General features: G+C 36.4%; 1 protein-coding gene and 1 pseudogene across 2 annotated transcripts; one reads left to right on the plus strand and one right to left on the minus strand.

Annotated features, from left to right (window-relative positions):
• Positions 1 to 3,269: 3,269 nt before the first annotated feature.
• Positions 3,270 to 7,120, minus strand: LOC107702532 (toll-like receptor 2). Of its 2 annotated transcripts, none has more exons than XM_016504881.1 (3): positions 7,048 to 7,120; positions 6,454 to 6,494; positions 3,270 to 3,929 (listed from the first exon to the last, which is right to left on the minus strand). In XM_016504881.1, exon 3 carries the CDS (start codon positions 3,927 to 3,929, stop codon positions 3,423 to 3,425), a length of 507 nt encoding a protein of 168 aa, XP_016360367.1. In that variant the 5' UTR covers positions 6,454 to 6,494; positions 7,048 to 7,120; the 3' UTR covers positions 3,270 to 3,422. The 2 variants fall into 2 exon arrangements, with proteins under 2 accessions (XP_016360367.1, XP_016360366.1); XM_016504880.1 differs by having other exon boundaries at positions 3,270 to 5,787.
• A 10,132-nt stretch (positions 7,121 to 17,252) lies between these two features.
• On the plus strand, positions 17,253 to 18,582 carry LOC107702510 (suppressor of cytokine signaling 1-like; annotated as a pseudogene).
• The last annotated feature ends 292 nt before the right edge of the window (positions 18,583 to 18,874 follow it).

Here is an 18,874-nt window from a genome sequence, read left to right on the forward strand (position 1 = left end):
TATTAGGTGTTATTTACACTACAATGTTGGCATAAATTACTTTTCCAACTGATTAATCCAGTTAGACAATATTACTTAAGTATCTTTGTTTCCATAGTCATGAATTAAACTTAAGTACTCAGGAAACTCAAACTCAAAAGTTCCTCAAAAACATTTTTCCTCATGATGGACCGGAGGACACACTTTAAACTTCTAGCAGGAACTTAAGGATTCCATTGTGCAAGATTCTGAAGTCAAGATGAAACCTTATACTTTATTCAGAGACCAGTCTTGTTTGAAAGGGCTCTCCAAATGGATCAGACTGTGTAGCAATTATGAGAAGCCCCAAAAGGCATCTCAAGTATCTTTTTTTTAGCAGTTAGTGAGAAATGGTTTCAGATAAATTTTGGCACTCAAACCTGTAATTGTCTTTTTGTAATAACAGTAGCTAATTGCTTTGTGTGTCTGTATACAAATCACCTCATAATATGTGTAGAAGGGGTGGTAACTTGTTTAGTTTCTAGTTTCTATGGACGACTATTTTCATTCTTGAGAACATTTGTTCTTTGTTTGGCTTTTAAACTGATGACTTAGTTGTTTTTCAGACCAAGTACTTTTACTTGCACTTAAAAAGGTTCTTTTTGAAGGAGTAGCAAAAAAAAACTTTTCCCCCTGGTTATCTTTCCTGCAGCATTTAATGCAAACATTGTGGTTAAAGCCCAGCGGTCTATGATCTGAACTGATTCAAACCCCAGTAGTGCTGACCCATGAATAAGAGTTCACTAAAATCACCACTGAAAAAGAAACTTAACCCATAGGCACCACCAAGGGGACTGTCCTTGCAATTACTATTCAAGAGCAAAGCATAAAATGACTAAATAAGGAACATTTCAGACCTGCCACTCGTTCTTTTTTTTTCTTCCCCTTTAATTTACATCAATTCTGCCATTTAGCAGATGTTTTGCCACAACATAAGAGATTAATTTTTAAAAGGATTAACTGACCCACATTCAGAAATTGACATACAGAGAGATAACGTCTGCAGATGACTTACAGAAAACGTCTGAGAGACTCGGAGACCGGTTAGTTGTCAAACTGGGCTGTGGTATTGAATCAAAGGTCAGATTACACACCAAAAACAAAAATATTAATATATATCAATAAATAATAATTCAGTTGATGAGGCTTTTCCTTACATCATCCAACCTCGCATCATTGTTAAATGCTATCTGAGTCTGAGATACACTGATTTTGATGGCCATCTGTAGAAAGTTCTTCAGGAGCCAAGAAATAAAATGCTCAAGCAGTATGTTCACTAACCCACTAAGGGTCACTGGTGAGTTTATTGAGAAGGATATAATCTGTGATTGCATTATTAAAACATGCAATATTTAGTCAAAGGTTACAGTTTATTCTTTGACAACAATATGCATGCCCCTCACCATTCACCACTATACCAAAACCTTTTTCTTGCATTGGCAACAAAAGCATTTGATACTGTAATCCACCATCTGATGAGCTCCACACTGACACAAGGTACTACTACCAAATCATTGCACAAAATTACATGCTTGGTTTGGGGTTCATTAAGAACAGGCAGGTTATATTGTGAGAACGTTAGAGAAATAACAGGTGAAAAAACCAATCTGATGTGGCCTTCACCACCTCACCAGTATTTTCACTGATCAGTTATAAACTCACAACTTGAAATTACATAAACTTCATTTTAAATTAACAATCTAAAAACATCCAATAGGTGGCGCCAAAGCCATAAAATACTATTTAAAAATTGTCAGTATCATGTGATTTCTGGAAAAAGAGATCTAAAAACAGATCGTTTAAAATACTATTAAGATGACCAAAATAGATCTGAAAGCTTTAAAATGACTGTACAATGTAAACACTGCTTAATTTAAAAACTTTTTTTTTGCCATGTCAACTGTTTTATTGATGTATCAGGCCTATTTCAAAACATTGAAAAAACATAAATAAACTAATAAGAAATGTTTTATTCATAACCTAGACAATCGAGACAATTTGATAGAATGTTACAGCAGCTTTTAGTGATTTATTTTATCGTTATGCATCATGTGTTTATGTACATATTGTTTTAGACAGTAAAGCCATATCCAAGACAGTTCCTGTGTCAAAGAGAGAAATCTACATGTAGAGACAACATGCTAAGAACAAAAGAATAAGTCTAAAATAATATGACATGAACAAAACAAAGTCATCAGAAGTTAATTATTTCTATATGTTTCACTGTAAAGGTTCATTGTCACATACATTAGTATTTGATTCAGTCTAATGGTATTTACTTAAGTTACAGACAATGGTTGAACTCATTGTGAAATCATGATACTGGAGATAGACAGTTAGTCATTACAGATAACATTGTCACAGCTCACGTTACACAAACACATTCTATGGATAATACAAGGCCTGGAATGATTGTTGTGCTAATATTGTACCTCAAACCATATGCATTCACAGTTGTGTTAGTGCTCTGAACACGTCATGTAAAATAGTCTGTTAAGTAACAATGGACCGTCAGTACCTATGAAGTAAAAACAAGCCTGTATGCATATATTATCCAAGCAACCCCCTAAAACCTCAGCTGTTTTAGTATTATTTATATACTATTTATTTATTTTAGTATTATTTATATACCATTATAGTATTTATTAATATTTTGAATTAGCTTTTATTTTTATATTTTCAGTTTTAGTAGTTTTGTTATGTGCTTTTGTCATTATTATTAGTTTGATAGTTAGTTTTATTTTCTATTTCTATTTCAGTCTTCGGTTTTGTTTCAGTTGGCTGCTGAGACAACATTTCTAATTTTTATTTACAGTGCCCCTATTATGGATTTTTGAAAATTACCTTTCATGCAGTGTGTAACATAGCTCTAAGTGAATGAAAACATCCTGCCAAGTTTTAAATCTGAAAGTGCACCGTGTATAAAGTTGTCTCTCTAAAGAAAGAGTCTTTATCAGTCTTTATCAGAGCTTTATCAGGCTTTACAGGCAAGATGAAATGAAAATGAGACCAATCGGACCAATCACCGCAGATTAGCGTCATGCAAAGGAGGGGTTTGGAAAAATGAATCTTTAAACGAATCGTTTGGGAGCAAGTAAGGTAAAAATAAATGCATATTATAAGACAATGAAAGTGTTTTTTGACCTTGCATGCATGTCAACCTGTTGTTGGGGACTCCCAAAACCAAAATATGAACCTATCATAACCCATAATAGGGGCACTTTAAGTTTTTTCAATGAAGTTTCAGCTTTATTTTAATGAACAGTTTTAGTTTTGTTATTAAGTTAATGATAACACTGTGTACAGTAGGCCTACAAATAAAAGTAAATATGAAAATGCATAATAGAGACATTGAGTTTTGGTACTCGGACAGTTTTTTTGGTCATTGGGCTAGTTTTGCTTCATCATTCATCTCTTTGTAGGGCAGCTCTCAGATTGCTCCAGAACTCACTTCTCTTTTCCTCGTCTTCGGGCCACTCCAGATACGTCCTGGAGTTCATAATCTTCCGTAGCTTGCAGAAACGTTTGGGAATGGTCTCCTTCTTGATTGGCTCAAGAAGTACCAGGACGGCGGAGTCATTGTGCTCATCGACTATGCGGAAATGTGAGAAGTCCAGCTCATAGCGGCACCATTCGCTGGTAACAAAGTGCTCAGACAGAACAAAGAGAGTCCGATGGCTCTTTTCAATCGAGTCGATGATGTTGTCCACGATCCAGCGGCCCGGCTGGAAGTCCCGTTTGTGCAAACACAAGGCAAATGGAGGATGAGCGCTCTCCAGCTCTGGAACAAGGATCTCCTCGACCCACTCAGCGTCATGTTGACTGTAGGATACGAAAGCGTCATAGCGGAGCTCCTCGGCCAGTCGACCAACTGCAGGTTTTCGTTTGGCTTGTATCCATGCTTTAGTCATCTGCAGGTACCATATAATGTGAAACTTATAGCAGGTGACGACAATTAGTCCAAGGACTATGATAATCACAGAACAAAGCACTAAGACAGCAGGGATCATGTAACACTCGAAAACTGACAATCGGACACTGTCAACAGCATCACCTCTGAGAGTGAATGGAGTGTCGCACACATAATTGCGACGACCATCCCTTATCGTGATGAAATGGTCAACATCCTGTCTGAAGAAAGATACAAACTCACAGGAGCACACAAAATTGTTGTTACTCGCTTCTAAATATTGTAAGGTTTTAAACCTCCTCAAATCACTGCCATTAAACATCCGCAAGGCGTTCCTTTGGATAAGCAATGTCTGCAGCCTTGGAAATAGTTTCCCCTGTGGCAGTTTCATAAATCGGTTGCCTGTCAGTATAAGCGTAGTAAGTTGGGGAAATCTTTGGTGGAACACCATCAGATCATTTTCACTGAGATCCAGGGCCGTCAAGCTAGAAGGCAGGCAAGGGGTCATCTTACGTAGCTTTGTGCTGGAAAGATTCAGAAACCTAAGAGTCGCTGGCCAGCTACAGTTTTCTGGCATAGAAACAAAACTATTATGACTTAAATCTAAATATGTGAGACTCTTAAGGTTAGTGGCCAATCGAGACATCAGTCCAAGAGATTTTAAAACATTCTGGCTCACATTAAGAGTGTTGAGTTTTTGATATGCACCAAAACCTGTATATAAGGTCGGTTCAATTGTCAGGTCTGAAAGGAGATTCTGACTAAGGTCCAAATATTCAAGATTTTTTAACAGTGGGGTAGTTTGCTGTGGAATAACAAACACTGTGCCGTTAATCACGGACACCTTATGGAGATGCACCAGGAGAAATCCCAACTGCATCATGCTACTAAACACAAAAAACCCTTGGATGTCGAGATTACGTATGTATGCTGTATGTAAGTTTTCATAATGTGTATACGAAGCTTTCTGCCACCACCCTTGGCCAATCAAATGGACATCTTCAAGACCAATATATGACAAAGAAGAACCATCCATGACCATCAATAAAGAGGTCATTGCTTCGTCAGTTGAGGTGATTTTTTGGAAACTCAAGCTTTTAGTCCCACCTTCTCTCGCTGCTTTAAAGGGTTCTGTCGAAGTGTTCGTTCTGAGTGCGACATCTTTGATTATCAGCAGAGTTTCAGGGTGGGAGACATCTTGAAGAACCTTAGAGACTAATTCTGGATCGTTCTGAAATAGATTCTGAAAGCTCAAAGAGACTAAACCAATGGGACGGGCTGCTTTTAAACTCCCGTTCTCATACGACCTCAGATTACTGCCAACGAAGGTAATCTCGTCCAGATGAGTGAGCCCATCTAAGCCATTCTTGTATACCTCCCTTAGCGAAGGACTACCGAATCGCAGCGTCCTTAGGTTAAGGAGAGACTGGAAGATGGGAGCAGGTCCCAAGGTGGTATATGGGTTTCCTACAAGGTTCAGGTGCTGAAGAGAGTTTAGCTCGTGGAACCAAGACAAAGACAGATTTTTCAGGTTGTTTAAGGACAGATCAAGAATTTCCAGCTTATGTTGAGATTTGAAAGCCTCTTTGTGTATAAACTTGAGCTTGTTCTTATGCAAGTTTAGAGTTTTCAGCTCACTGTATGGGCTGAGATCATTCATGTCTATAGACTCAATTTGATTGAAAGACAGGTCAAGGCCAAGAGCATTCGCTGGAACTTTTGGGACCTGTTGGAGATTATTTGAGGAACAGTTGCAAAAATATTGCTGGTCACAATCACATGTCCTGGAGTAACGAAAGCCTTGGGCCAAAATTAATATAAAAAGAATTATGGACCCCTCTGTTCTCAAGAATCGCATCCTGTAAAAAGAGAAAGATTTAAAAAAATAAAAATAATAATTTTATTCAGTAAGTTTGCATCAAACTGATCAAAAGTCATAGTATACACTCAAAAAAAATTAGAGTTAATGGAAATGGCCATAAAATTAATGGATAATGTCCTGGCAGAAAATTACCAGTAGATTTTCTTACAATTTTTACATTGTTACAAAAACATTATTTCAAATAAAGGCTGTTTTTTCCAACATTCTATTCATCAAAGAACCCTGAAATTCTGAAACTGTATCACGGTTTCCACAAAAATGATTAAGCAGCACAATTGTTTTCAACATTGACACCAATAAGAACGGTTTCTTGAGCAACAAATCAGCATATTAGAACCATTTCTGGAAAATGTGACACTGGAGTATTGGCTACTGAAAATTCAGCTTTGCCAGAAGTAAATTTAGCAAACCCAAAAAGAGAACCATAAAACAGAAGTTCTCAATTTCTGATCCAAAACTGTCAGTCAGTCGATGCACTTCCATTTTGTTCAGCCTATACCACATTATTATACCACATTTTGTACAATCGCAAGCTTATAGTTGTCAATAAATAACATTAAACGTGGCAGTCTTAAAACATGTTGAATATTAAAGTACTACCAGTCTAGCATTTTTCAAGACAAAAAAAGTGAAATTTGATTACCTGACCGCCATTATTGTGTCTGATCCTCTTCTCTATGCAAACTGCAGTTTGGTGGTAGTCATAATAAGAGAAAACAAACAGAAATCAAACATTGTGAGTCACAGGAGGTAGTGAAACTCAATAGCCTGATCGAAACTTTCAAAATCGTCACTTTTATCAGGAACAGAGATTTTAGGAAACCATCCAGTCTCAGAGCATGTGTACACATACAAGTTACATGCTTCATGTGGCTGTTGGATAATAATTTTCAAAGGTACACAAGTATACAACTCTATTACTTGAGTGAAAGTACAGATACTGCTGGTTAAATATTACTCCATTACAAGTGAAAGTTGTAAAGACAGATTTTTACTTAAGTAAAAGTACTTGCTTTTAAAAGTACTTAAGTACCAAAAGTAAACTTTTTTTATGTCAATGCACTGTTTTATTATTGTTGTATGTAATACTTGCAATACCTTATGCCTCTGAAACAACTTAAAATACATTACACCTACTGAATACACAGACTAGCTTGTAGTATCTTTGGAATGAAGAGCTTTTAGAATGTTAAAAACCTATATAAACCAAACAAGAAAAAAGAACACCCCTACTCACCCCCACAGAAGCAACTGGCCAGTGTTAAAAAAAATGCTGGGAAATCACTTCACGTAACCCTACAAGAGTGATTACGTTTAGGCTGTCAAAAAACAAACAAACAAAAAACTTTTAGGCTGTTTTAGAGAAGAAAAAAAATCACCCTCTGACTTTCAAAGCTGCTACATAGTAACGACTTTCTACTACCAGGATCTTGATAGAAATGTAGTGGAGTGAAAAGTATGACATTTGTCTTTCAAATGTAGTGAAGTTAAAGTCATAAGTTTCCAGAAAAAATAATACTCAAGTAAAGTACAGATACTTAAAAAGTAAGTACAGTAATCAAGTAAATGTACTTACTGTCCACCTCTGATAATTTTTCAGACTGTCTCAAATGTCTTACACAGCTTTTATGCAAATAGTTTTGTAACTATTTCAGATATGTTTGTTTTTGCTTCACTAACCACTGAATTAAGGATTCGAAAAGAGGAAGTTAGCCTTTTCAATAGGGCGTGCATTTACTTTACCACTATAAAGCATTACACATCTCTTGTGGTTATTGCAGAGCACACCCGTGCTCTTCATAACCAGCTTTGACATTGAAAACATTTGACAGAAAAAGTATATAAAAGAAAGAAAGAAAGATTAGAGTCCCGTGGTGAAATACGGGATCCTCATGTTGAAAATATTATAGATGTGATTTGACGTCATAATTATGATTTTATGTTGATTATTTGCTTTCATGCATTATAGGTAAAATATATCTTGATAACAGTTTTTTATGTTGTTCTGGCAGGATATTAAATGTCAAAAGCCTTCTCTTTTTGATTTTAGCAGTTGCTCTGATGAAAGACAATCTAAAATTGCAAGAGGACTCCTCCCTTGTGTCACCAGTAAGTGACAGGTGAAAAGAGGCATAAGCCTATATCAGACATAAACAAATTTCTCAGTTCGTTTGGAACATGTGCTACTTTCCTATTTTTGCTCCAGTTGATTTGAACTGTTGATGGCACAACAGTATTTCTGTATTGTTTCCATTTTAGATACAAATAGACAAAATTAATATAAGTCATGTTTAGTGTAAACATGCAGACTAAGTCAAAACAGTGCATGCAGTGCATATGACTTATATTCCTATAAGCATCAAAACCCTCTTGGATGGTTAAAACAGAATAAAGAAATATGTTCTTTTGGCATAAAATATTACTTTTGAACCTGTTTTTCTCTAAGGGGTCAGAAAGGATAGCTTATGCTAAAAAGAAGATATTTTCAATGTGTATCATATGTGTATCAATGTGTAATGATATTCTGGTCTCTAGAAATGAGTAATTTCCTTCATTGAGGACGACACTTTTACCAGAGGAAACTGCCTTAACATTTATGTCACTAATTAGTTCAATAGGTTACACAAGTCACAGTAGACAGGGGCGCCTGCAGGATTTCTTCCGAGGGTACGCACAGAGTTTTTTTTTAATCTAGGTTAAACATTTAAACTAACATTGTGATGTGCTTGAACTGTTTTATATCTATAGATTTTATTTTAGGCAAGTCGTGATGATTTGAGAAGGCTAAATTGATCAAACATATAGGCTAGGATCAACTCACTGTCTGCCGCTGGCCGCTTGGTCCTTACTTAAAGGGGTCATATGATGTTGCTAAAAAGAACATTATTTTGTGTATTTGGTGTAATGAAATTTGTTTATGTGGTTTAAGGTTAAAAAAACACATTATTTTCCACATACTGTACATTATTGTTTGTCCTCTATGCCCCGCCCTTCTGAAACGCGTCGATTTTTACAAAGCTCATCGGTCTGAAAAGCGAGGTGTGCTCTGATTGGCCAACTATCCAGTGCATTGTGATTGGCCGAATACCTCAAGCGTGTGATAGAAATGTTACACCCCTACCATACTGTGATGCCCTGTCCGGCCGGAGCGACGAGACAAAAACATTAAAACCCATTATAAACGAGGCATTTGTTGCATCCAGTGGGGATGGATTATAATGACATATACTGTCTTTTTACGCATTGCATCGCGCCGCGTAAACCTAAAACCACGTCTGCATTTATGATTGGAGAAATGACAAACAACAAGCGCAACTCTACACTGCTCAAAACTCGCGTTTGAATGGTCAGTGGCAAATTCTTTAATATAAAAAACGTACAGTCTGTGAGTCAGAACAGCCAGCATTGTAGTCTACTCTACCAGGATCAGGAAACAGTCCTCCATAAAATGTGCTGCAAGTTGATATATTTCCTCAGCGACCAGCACGGATCAGCTCTAGGCATGATGAAGCGGATATCATCCTCTTTTGAAAGGCCAAACAAAGTAGTTTCGCTTTCACAATGAAACATAGTGTCTTCACGACATGGCAGCAGCAACAATACTACAGCAAGAATAAAAGTTACACCTTCTTTCTTTGCGTGAACATTTGGACGGCATTATGCAAATCTTACCACATCGTGACGTAGACATGTGGGGGCGTGTTAGAATGAGCCGTTTTAGGTAGGCGTGGTTGACTCTTAAGTTTTATAAAGAATATCTCTTTGGATTTGAGACTTTAGTCTGCAACTTTACAGATCTCCTTTATGCACCAAGAGCCTGTATCACTTCAAAGAGAAAGGAAACATTGAAATCGCATCATATGACCCCTTTAATTGTTGTAGGCTAACCCGATCTCATGAAAGTGCATATAGCACGATTTTCTGCTTCTATTTGGCATAATATGTATATGCAGAAATTGACTTTGGCATGCAAAAGACTGATACATTCATAATTAATGGCATGGCTGGTTCAGTCGACAGAAATACGGGACACACAGGCCTATAATAACTGCTGAAATGTTTGCGGGGCAAATCTCAGGTCAGTCTGAGCGCTGATGGTACGCACAGTGTGTACAGCCGTACACCTGCAGGCGCCACTGACAGTAGAGGAAGCTAAATGACAGCAGTTAAAAGATAGCTATACATTGCCCCATTGCCTCGATAACTTCCTCGGACTAACCTAAGTTACCACGTATGTTAACACTGTTGACCATATACTGTAAAGCGGGCGCTTTAATTAGTTTGCGTAACCACATCCAAGTCCCACCTCCAGGCCTGCAGCCATTGGCTCAACGTCTCCGTTAAGCAGTTTTAATTGGATGCTGAGCTGACATTTAAAAATTCCGGAACTAATGACGCAGCTGTAAACAACTGCAGCATGCCCTTTGTAGAAACGTGTGTTTATATGCATTTCAAGACTCACATACTACTGTTTCCATTGTCCTTTTTTTTTTGATTTGCAGCTCTACAAGATATAAAATATAGATTTTTGTGCTACAGATATGCCGACCTCCCCCGTAAAGACACGGAATCCGTTGACAAGTTTTGGGCATCTTATAAGTGAAGTCAAGGTAGACAAATAATAAATAAAGATTCAACAGATCGCAGCCATGCTTGATGTCATAATAAATAAATAGAAATATAAAATAAATATGTATACATGTATAAAATAGGCTAAGCACTATACAATAATATATATACAGTGGGTACGGAAAGTATTCAGACCCCCTTCAATTTTTCACTCTTTGTTATATTGCAGCCATTTGCTAAAATCATTTAAGTAAATTTTTTTTCCTCATTAATGTAAAGTATAAAATATGTCACCTTGTTTTTGAACATACCATGGTATTTTTAAAAATGTTTTGCAAGTATAATGGAAATGCCATTGTATATGAATATTATTCAGTGCCATTCTATAGGCTACATAAAAGTATTGTACAATATTGCCACCTAAAACTATCTATCTATCTATCTATCTATAAGGTTTCATGGAAATTCCTTAATATTTTATAAAAATGTATTATTATTATTATTATTATGACAGAGACAGCTCTTCGGGATTGATGCACCAACCCCAACAGAACTGACAGGATGGAGGAAACATTTTAACAGCTACACATTACAAGGACACAGAAATGTAAGATCATTAAGAATCTGTCAGATTGTTGCATAAATAAAAAAGACAAAGGTAACATCCTCACTCACGTCACTTGTATCTAAATGTGTCATTTTTCCCTCCACTTATTCCATTTTCCGGTTTGTTCTTGCCACATATGGTGTTCTTGCGCTCACAGATGCTGTCTACATGCTGAGACGCAGCATGAAGGAGGAACATAAAACAGCATCTGCCTCCTCATAAACTACAAATGGAAAGTTTAGGGTTAAGAATACAATAAATTATTTATGATCACTACATGAGTGGAACGTGGTTAATGGAGCTCATGTTTCTAGATGTCACTGGCCAGATGGTATCTTTCTTTATCATGCACACAGATAGTCATTAAAAAAAAAAAGTAAAGTCGTAATGAAATGGGAGTAGCGACAGATATTTTCTTCCATATTGTGACTTACATCCGAGTGTAACTTGGTTGGGGACTTGGTTCTATGCATTAGTTGTTAAGGCAGATAAACATGAGCTTGTAAGACAGAGTGAATTTTTATTTGATACTGACTTGAATGTTTTTAATTGCATTGTTGTTATGTTTTAAAGGGGTCATGAACTGCGATATCAAAATTCCCTTTATATTTTGACATATAAGAGGTCATTGTACTATAAAAACATCCTGTAAGTTTCAGAACTCTTTTTAGTCTAAAGTTTTAGAACTTACTTTTTAGTCTAAAAACAGCTTATATTGAAGCCAATCTGCCAAAACGACAGATTGTGAAATGTGCCACTTTATGACGTAATAGTGTGGCTAAACCCCGCCTCCGCAGAAGAAGATCAACACCTGCTTCTACATCACTGCCTGTTTAGTCCCGCCCACCGATTCGCACATGTTGTGTAAATAATGATAGAGGCAAACGCAGGTCTACGCAGAAACCAAACGATAAAGATGGCTCTGAAGACAAGATGCTGTACAGTACCAAGATGTGGAAAAACACACTCTTTGCATTGCCTTCCTTCTGATCCCAACATTAGGAAAGAGTGGATGAACTTAATTTTGAATGAAGATCCAGACCGCATCAGTTAGAACTCGGTCCTTTGTTCAATTCATTTTACAGCGTATTCGTTTACAAACAAAGCACAATTCAACGCAGGATTTTCAGAAAGATTGAAACTAAAAGACGATGCTGTGCCAACTATATTGGATCCGACCGTAATGTCTCAACACAAGTGTGAGTAACTGTTTTTATTACATGATCACTATTGCTTTGTCTTTTCTTACAGATGTTTGAGTATTTAAAAGTTTTTGGATCTAAATCACAACAGCATCCATCTATGAAGGATGTAGGCCAGATTCCTCAATAGGCGGCCGCGGGCCACATCCGGCCCGTGAGAGAAAAAAGTTTGGCCTGTGCTAATTTCAAATTAAAAAAATGAAAATTCAAATGCAGCATCAGAAAGCTACATTAACTTACACTGTGTCTACACCGGACGCCAGCGGCGCGGCGCGACACGACAAACCCCTGACAGTAAACTGCTGACTCGTTCTATTTATAACGTACTGACACAACGTCTTTGTCGCGTCCAGAGTAGACTTTAAAATCTTTCCCACTTCCTGTGATGACATGAGGTTCAGCGTTTTCACACTTTTGAGCAATGAATTTCCATAACTTTTCATGTCATTTTTGATTATGGCTCAGGAATTAAAACATATTTTATAGTGTTTTCATTCATGAAGAATACAAATCACCGAAACTAAAAGACGATGCTGTGCCAACTATATTGGATCTGACAGTAATGTCGCACCACACAAGTGTGAGTAACTTTTTTTTTTATTACGTGGTCACTATTGCTTTGTCTGTTATTACAGATTGTTTGATATGTACTGAGTATTTATGTGTTTTTGATCTAAATCACTGCAGCGTCCATCTACGAAGGAAGGATGTAGGCTGTCAAACACTGTGTTGGGATCGTTACTCCAAAAATGTAATTTATTAAAAAGTAGTATTATTACATTACTTATTACTTTCTGGCAACAGTAATTAGTTACACTACAAGTTACACTACTTTTACTTCACACCCCACAGAAGTTGTAATTGTGTATCTACCCCATAAAATTCCTCTAAAATGTTACTAACAAATATATTTCTGCCTCATCATTTGACCAAAATCTACATTGGATAGCAGTCAGAAGTTTTTACAAACACTCAATGGTGATTGATAGTGACTTTTAAGTAAAAGTGTTGTATTAATTGTCATGTGTATAGCTTGAAGCCAGTTGTAGCTATAATTTCTCTGCTATCCAAATATGATTATATTTCATGAAGTATTTTATCAAAAGAAATCAAATAAGTTCATAAGATTTTTAATTATAATAATATAATTTATATCGGGATTAGAGGGATGTGGGTGGGCAAGCCATGGAATGCCAGAGTAAAGTAATTCCTTGACTTCCATAATGCCACAACTTACACATCTGTGTTCAGATAACATTTTCTCCTGACAAAATCAGTGTAATGCCAATATTTCCATCCCCTGAATGTAAGCTTTTTCATATTCCAAGCTTTCCTGATGCACTGGCGACTTCATGTACCTGTGCGAGTCGTGAAAATTATAAATACATCTAGGAATTATTGGATTGTTGGATTTCAAATCAGTAGGGGTTGAGGCATCAAAAGTAACTAGCTGTTTTATGGATTATTATTACTGAAATCTTATTAGGAATTAGTTACACTACTAGTTACTGCAAAAAGTAATATTATTACAGTAACTAGTAGACTAACTAGTAGCTAGTTACTGCCCAACACTGGTCAAACATACATGCAGAAGTTTACATTGGTGGGCACCACAGACTGTATAAAGTTGGGCACACAGAACTTGCAATATGCATAACTGTTAGCCAATCATAGCAGTGAGCGTTTACTTCTGAGTTTACAATCTGCTATGCCTATTCAGACAGAGCATTCTGATGAAGGGGGTCAAAACAGGACAGAAACTAGCCTATTACTTCTAAGTTACGATGTTTTTTGATGTAAAAATCTTGATAACATTATAAGTGGACCTCGGAGAACAGTACAAAATAAGACAGTTCATGACCCCTTTAAGTCTTTTGCCAGTAGAGTGCACTGTAAGCTTATTGTCAAGTACATTTCTTGGAAGTGTTTTGCTTTATCTGTTGTAAAAGCAAATTGTGCCGTTATTTTAACAGCTGTTGGTTTTCCGAAAAGTGAAGCTTCGTTTAAGTCTAATTGTTTTGAATAGTCTACAATAATCCATTATTATGCTAATCAACACATGATTGAAATACTACCCATTTTTCTTCACCAGTCTAATCTGTCTCTGCCATATGATTGTTTTCCACTTTTACACATGGTATACTATACTGTTGTCATCTATGTCTCTCTGACTGCCACAGCATTTTTTTTTTCCAAATGTTTACACCTGAACTTAATGAGCCCTATGGGTCAGCTAAAGTGAAACTGAAATGAGTAAGCACCTGTGTGCACCTATGGTGGGTTGTGGTGAATCGTTTTCCCTGTAAATATAGGGTAGTAGTAAACTCAGCTGTAGAAATTCTCTCTGAATTTCTGGTGAATGCCTGGTGAATGTGCAGGCAGTTGATGTCAGTGGCATAAGAGCGGGCCTTTTTGGATTTTGGGGCTCATCTCAAACGTGAAACTCCTTCAGGTGAAAATTCATCTTTCGATTCATCTGCAGTACAGTGCAAGGTATTTTTTTTCTTCTGAAATCTGCACGCAAAACATGCAAATTATAGCTAAGATTCAAATATAATGATTAATACTACTGACTGATTGATAACTAATTAAGTTTCATGCAAACATATTTGTTAAAGATATTTTAAAACTGGCAATTGAATTGAGAAGTGTTTTCTAAGATGTAAAAATGACCTGAACTTAATATATGATGAATTATTATGCTATGCCAATCAGAGATATAGTTTATCAGATATTTTTTAGAGATGATCTGGTTTCTAGAAGAGTCAGAAGTAATCTTATAGATCTACAGAGAGAACAGTTAATCATACAACATCCGTTTATAGTCGAAACTGTATGTATTTATTCCATTACCAGTGAATTCTGCTGTTTATCAGATACAATAGTTGTCTGACATAAAAAAACGTAACACTTTGACATTGTTTATGTTTTACTTTTTATTATTATTTTCGTTTTTTTAATTTTTTTTATTTAAGGGTCATAACCATCATAGACTTTAAAGTGGATATGTTCCCCCAATATTCAAAACAGTGGATGATCATTATAGGATTTTTCAATGGACGATTCTTAGGCTACTATATTATAAAATGCTATAAAATATTGACTTATATAAGGATGCTGTGTGTTTACATTAGCGTCATTTCGTTTTCCAAGTCTATGGATAAAAGAACATTGCTCTTAGATGTGTAGCTCATGTAAATATGACATATGTTTGCTTAGGGTTACCGTCTTAATACAAATAAACCAGGGCTAAGACCTGATACTTCAACCATTAAACTGTCGTAAGACGAGATGACTTGGTGAATATCACGTGATTTTAAGTAAAGCGTCTGAATTGAAAGTGAAACAAAAGTGCATAGCTACATCACAGCAAGCTAAAAGATTAATTAATATACATAGGCTCCTCGTGAATTTAAACTGCAGTTGCTTGATTATAATAGGCTTTTTATGTTTATTATATGCTGTATCACCATAATGCTTCGCCATTTTGAAGGTATTAGCTACAGAGAGAGAGAAAATACCATTCCTAAATATAGTATTTTACTTTGCACATTGCATATTGAGAGCAGAGGGTAGTGTAAATAAGATAACTCTTGCATAAACTAAGGCATATGCTACCTTCACCCAGACTGGCAGTTCTTGGAAGAGATCTTCCAGTTATTCATATGCCAGAAGCGAGACCGCCTAGCTGATTTTTAAACTTTCGGTTTCGTTATCTTTTGTAATGGTCAGCCTATACGAAGAATGATGTGTTACAACAAAAAATGTAGCATCGCAGGAAATCATCACACAGTTCTGGAGAAGTTTTGGGTTAGTCAACATCAAACTGCATTTGCGGTAAGCAGGCTAGAGGTTTTTTCATCTGAGACCGGAATGGAGGTGTTTCTTATACCTTTAATTTCACCGTGACGTTATTCGTGTATTAGACAATGCTTTATGGAAACCCTTTCGGTAGCATAATAGTTATTATGAAAAGTGTAGGTAGACAATTGAAAATTTAAACCCATGGAAACCGTTTAAATATCATGTGATGCCTGGCAGTTCGAGAAAACATGTATGCGCTGGTATTTCAGAGAAGGCACGGGCCTTCGCTTTTCCTGTGCCAACGGTTAAAACCTAAAATCTTAAAACCTTTTGTCTGTAAAGAACATTATAACATCAAGACTTTCAAAGCATTATATAGCCAACCACAGAACGCTAGACAGAGTTATTAGTTATTTATGGTGGTTTTTATGTTTTAATGTGTTTAAAGTATAAAATGTATTGATATAAATTATTTTAATATTTTAAAATATTTTGTAATGATTTTTATATGGATATTGATTTTAGAGTATTTTACGCGTGATGTAAATTAATTTTCTTTGTCACTGACCCGAATTTAAAAGATGGTTTTCGAGTTAAGAAAAGTGAGAAGTTTCTAAATATATTCTAAATATCATCGTTGTATCCATGTTGTTTTCAGAAATTCGTCTTACATTTTTTTGTACCGTTTTTGATTAAAAAAAAAAAAAAGTGGTGTAACCAATAACCACCAAGTAGTACTAATACTTGCACTTTGATACAGTACACAGTCCTCAGTGTATATAATGATTATTTTTAATCATCAGATTTTAAAACATGATTTTTTGTTGTTTTGTTGTTGTTGTTGTTGTTTTAATAATGAATTTTATTTTCTTAGGGTTACTCTATATGACCTGTACAAAATGTGTCTTCTGTTTTATGGTTTTCTTATCACATGGCAACAAAATAGCATCTTGTACGTCGGTTACACCACACTGACTTTAATTTTCTGCACAAAAGCATATATTAATAATATTTTAAAACAAAAATATATATTTTTTTGAGCATCATATTTATATGAATGGTAAGCTCTCTGTTTTGTAGTGAAGAATGTAATTAAAGCTGAGCACACTTGAAATCAACATGCTTTCTCACACACACACAGACTTTCTAGAATGTGTCCAGGCAAGAGCTGTTTCCACCTCTTGATGTTAGAACTCTTTGTTTCTGTGAACAGGCGGCACAGAATCATTCATCCATGCTTTGGGACCATGGAGGAATGGTATGAGTGGGCCCTGATTCAGAATGGTCCAGCATAATGACACTGACCATACAGTTGCGCGACAGAACCCATCCAAGCCGGCCGAGTGCCCCAAACCCTCTTCTGTCCCATCAACACACTTTCACCCCTTCCGGGACCAGAAGGAATGTGAACTCATCACCCAGGCTGTGGATTACCTGAACCACAGTGGATTTTACTGGGGTCCCTTGGAAGTAGATGAAGCACATGCACGACTGGCCAGACTTCCTCTTGGGACATTCCTGATCCGGGACAGCATGCAGGCGAATGTTTTCTTCACTCTCAGCTATCGGGCTCCTGAGGGCCCGACCAGTGTGCGAGTGCTCATAAAGGATGGAGGTTTCAGTTTAGCGGGCAGTAAACATACTTTCTCTTGCCTTTTTGGCCTGCTAGGATACTATATTGCGTCCCCTAAAAAGAGTCTGAGTATGCCGTATCGTGGAGATGTGCCGCAGAGCCTACAGGAACTGGCGAGAAAAGCAGTGGTGCAGAGTTTTGGGAAAGATAGTATTCAACAACTGCCTGTGAGCAAGAAACTTAAAGAATTTCTGTGGTTGTACCCTTTTAGTATATGAATGTGTGTAGTCTATATGAAGATGTTACAGATGTTGCAGCTCTTTAACACAGTACAATTTATTGGGATCCTTATCTCAAAGTACATTTCATAAGGCATTGTCACATTAGTGAAAATTCAGCGATTTTGCGATTCAGCGATGTCCTTTGTTCATTGTCAATGGTGTAGCGACGCATGAAGTTACTTTAAAACCAAGTAATTTTCTTTCGGTCATGTGGCAACTTTGTGCAACCAACTTCAAGTTGGTGGTGCAACAAGCTCCCATCACCATGATTTCTATTGAAATGACTGGATAATGCTCACTAAATTCCACCTATAGGATTTTGTGCTCTTCATTGACCCAACTAGTACATGTATTTATGTGTGTAGTGATTGTTTGGACTCAGATATTAAAACATGCACTACAAAAGTTTTATTTTTTACATATGCAGCAAGATCACCACCACAAACAATACCACCACTGGCCTTCGATTGCTTTAAAGCAATCTAGCTGGTACTGGGCCAGTGTTAGAGTTTGTATTTGTGTAAAATGAGTGATTTGACAACTTAGTTACTTTTACACAGTATTGTCTGTCTTTATATATGAATGTAAACCACTGACCACCTGGTACTGGTGATACTGATATCAGTATGAACTTTTGGATTGTTTTTATATATTGGTACATATGTACAATATGTAGGCTATATAATCTTTAATATGTATTGTATGGCAACATCATTCTGCTATGCAGAAATACACATTTCACCTAGTGAGACATAAGGGTTTGATTTGTTTAGGATTGCTTTTTATTAATAAAGATAAATTATTTGATGTGATTTGAAGTTGTTGTCCTCTCTCTCTCTCTCTCTCTGTCGATTTTTCTTTCACTTATTTTGTACTATAACGGGACAAGTTTCTTGTATTGTGACCCAACCCCAAAACAAGAGAATCAGTAACCTCTCACTAACTTTACAGAAATCACCCCATCAAGGTGAAAATATGAGTTACATATACATCAGTCTCTGAATTGTTTAAGTAACTACATATTTTTA

The sequence above is a fragment of the Sinocyclocheilus anshuiensis genome, unplaced genomic scaffold (assembly GCF_001515605.1).
Source record: "Sinocyclocheilus anshuiensis isolate Anshui unplaced genomic scaffold, SAMN03320099.WGS_v1.1 scaffold218, whole genome shotgun sequence".
Taxonomy (NCBI): Eukaryota; Metazoa; Chordata; class Actinopteri; order Cypriniformes; family Cyprinidae; genus Sinocyclocheilus; species Sinocyclocheilus anshuiensis.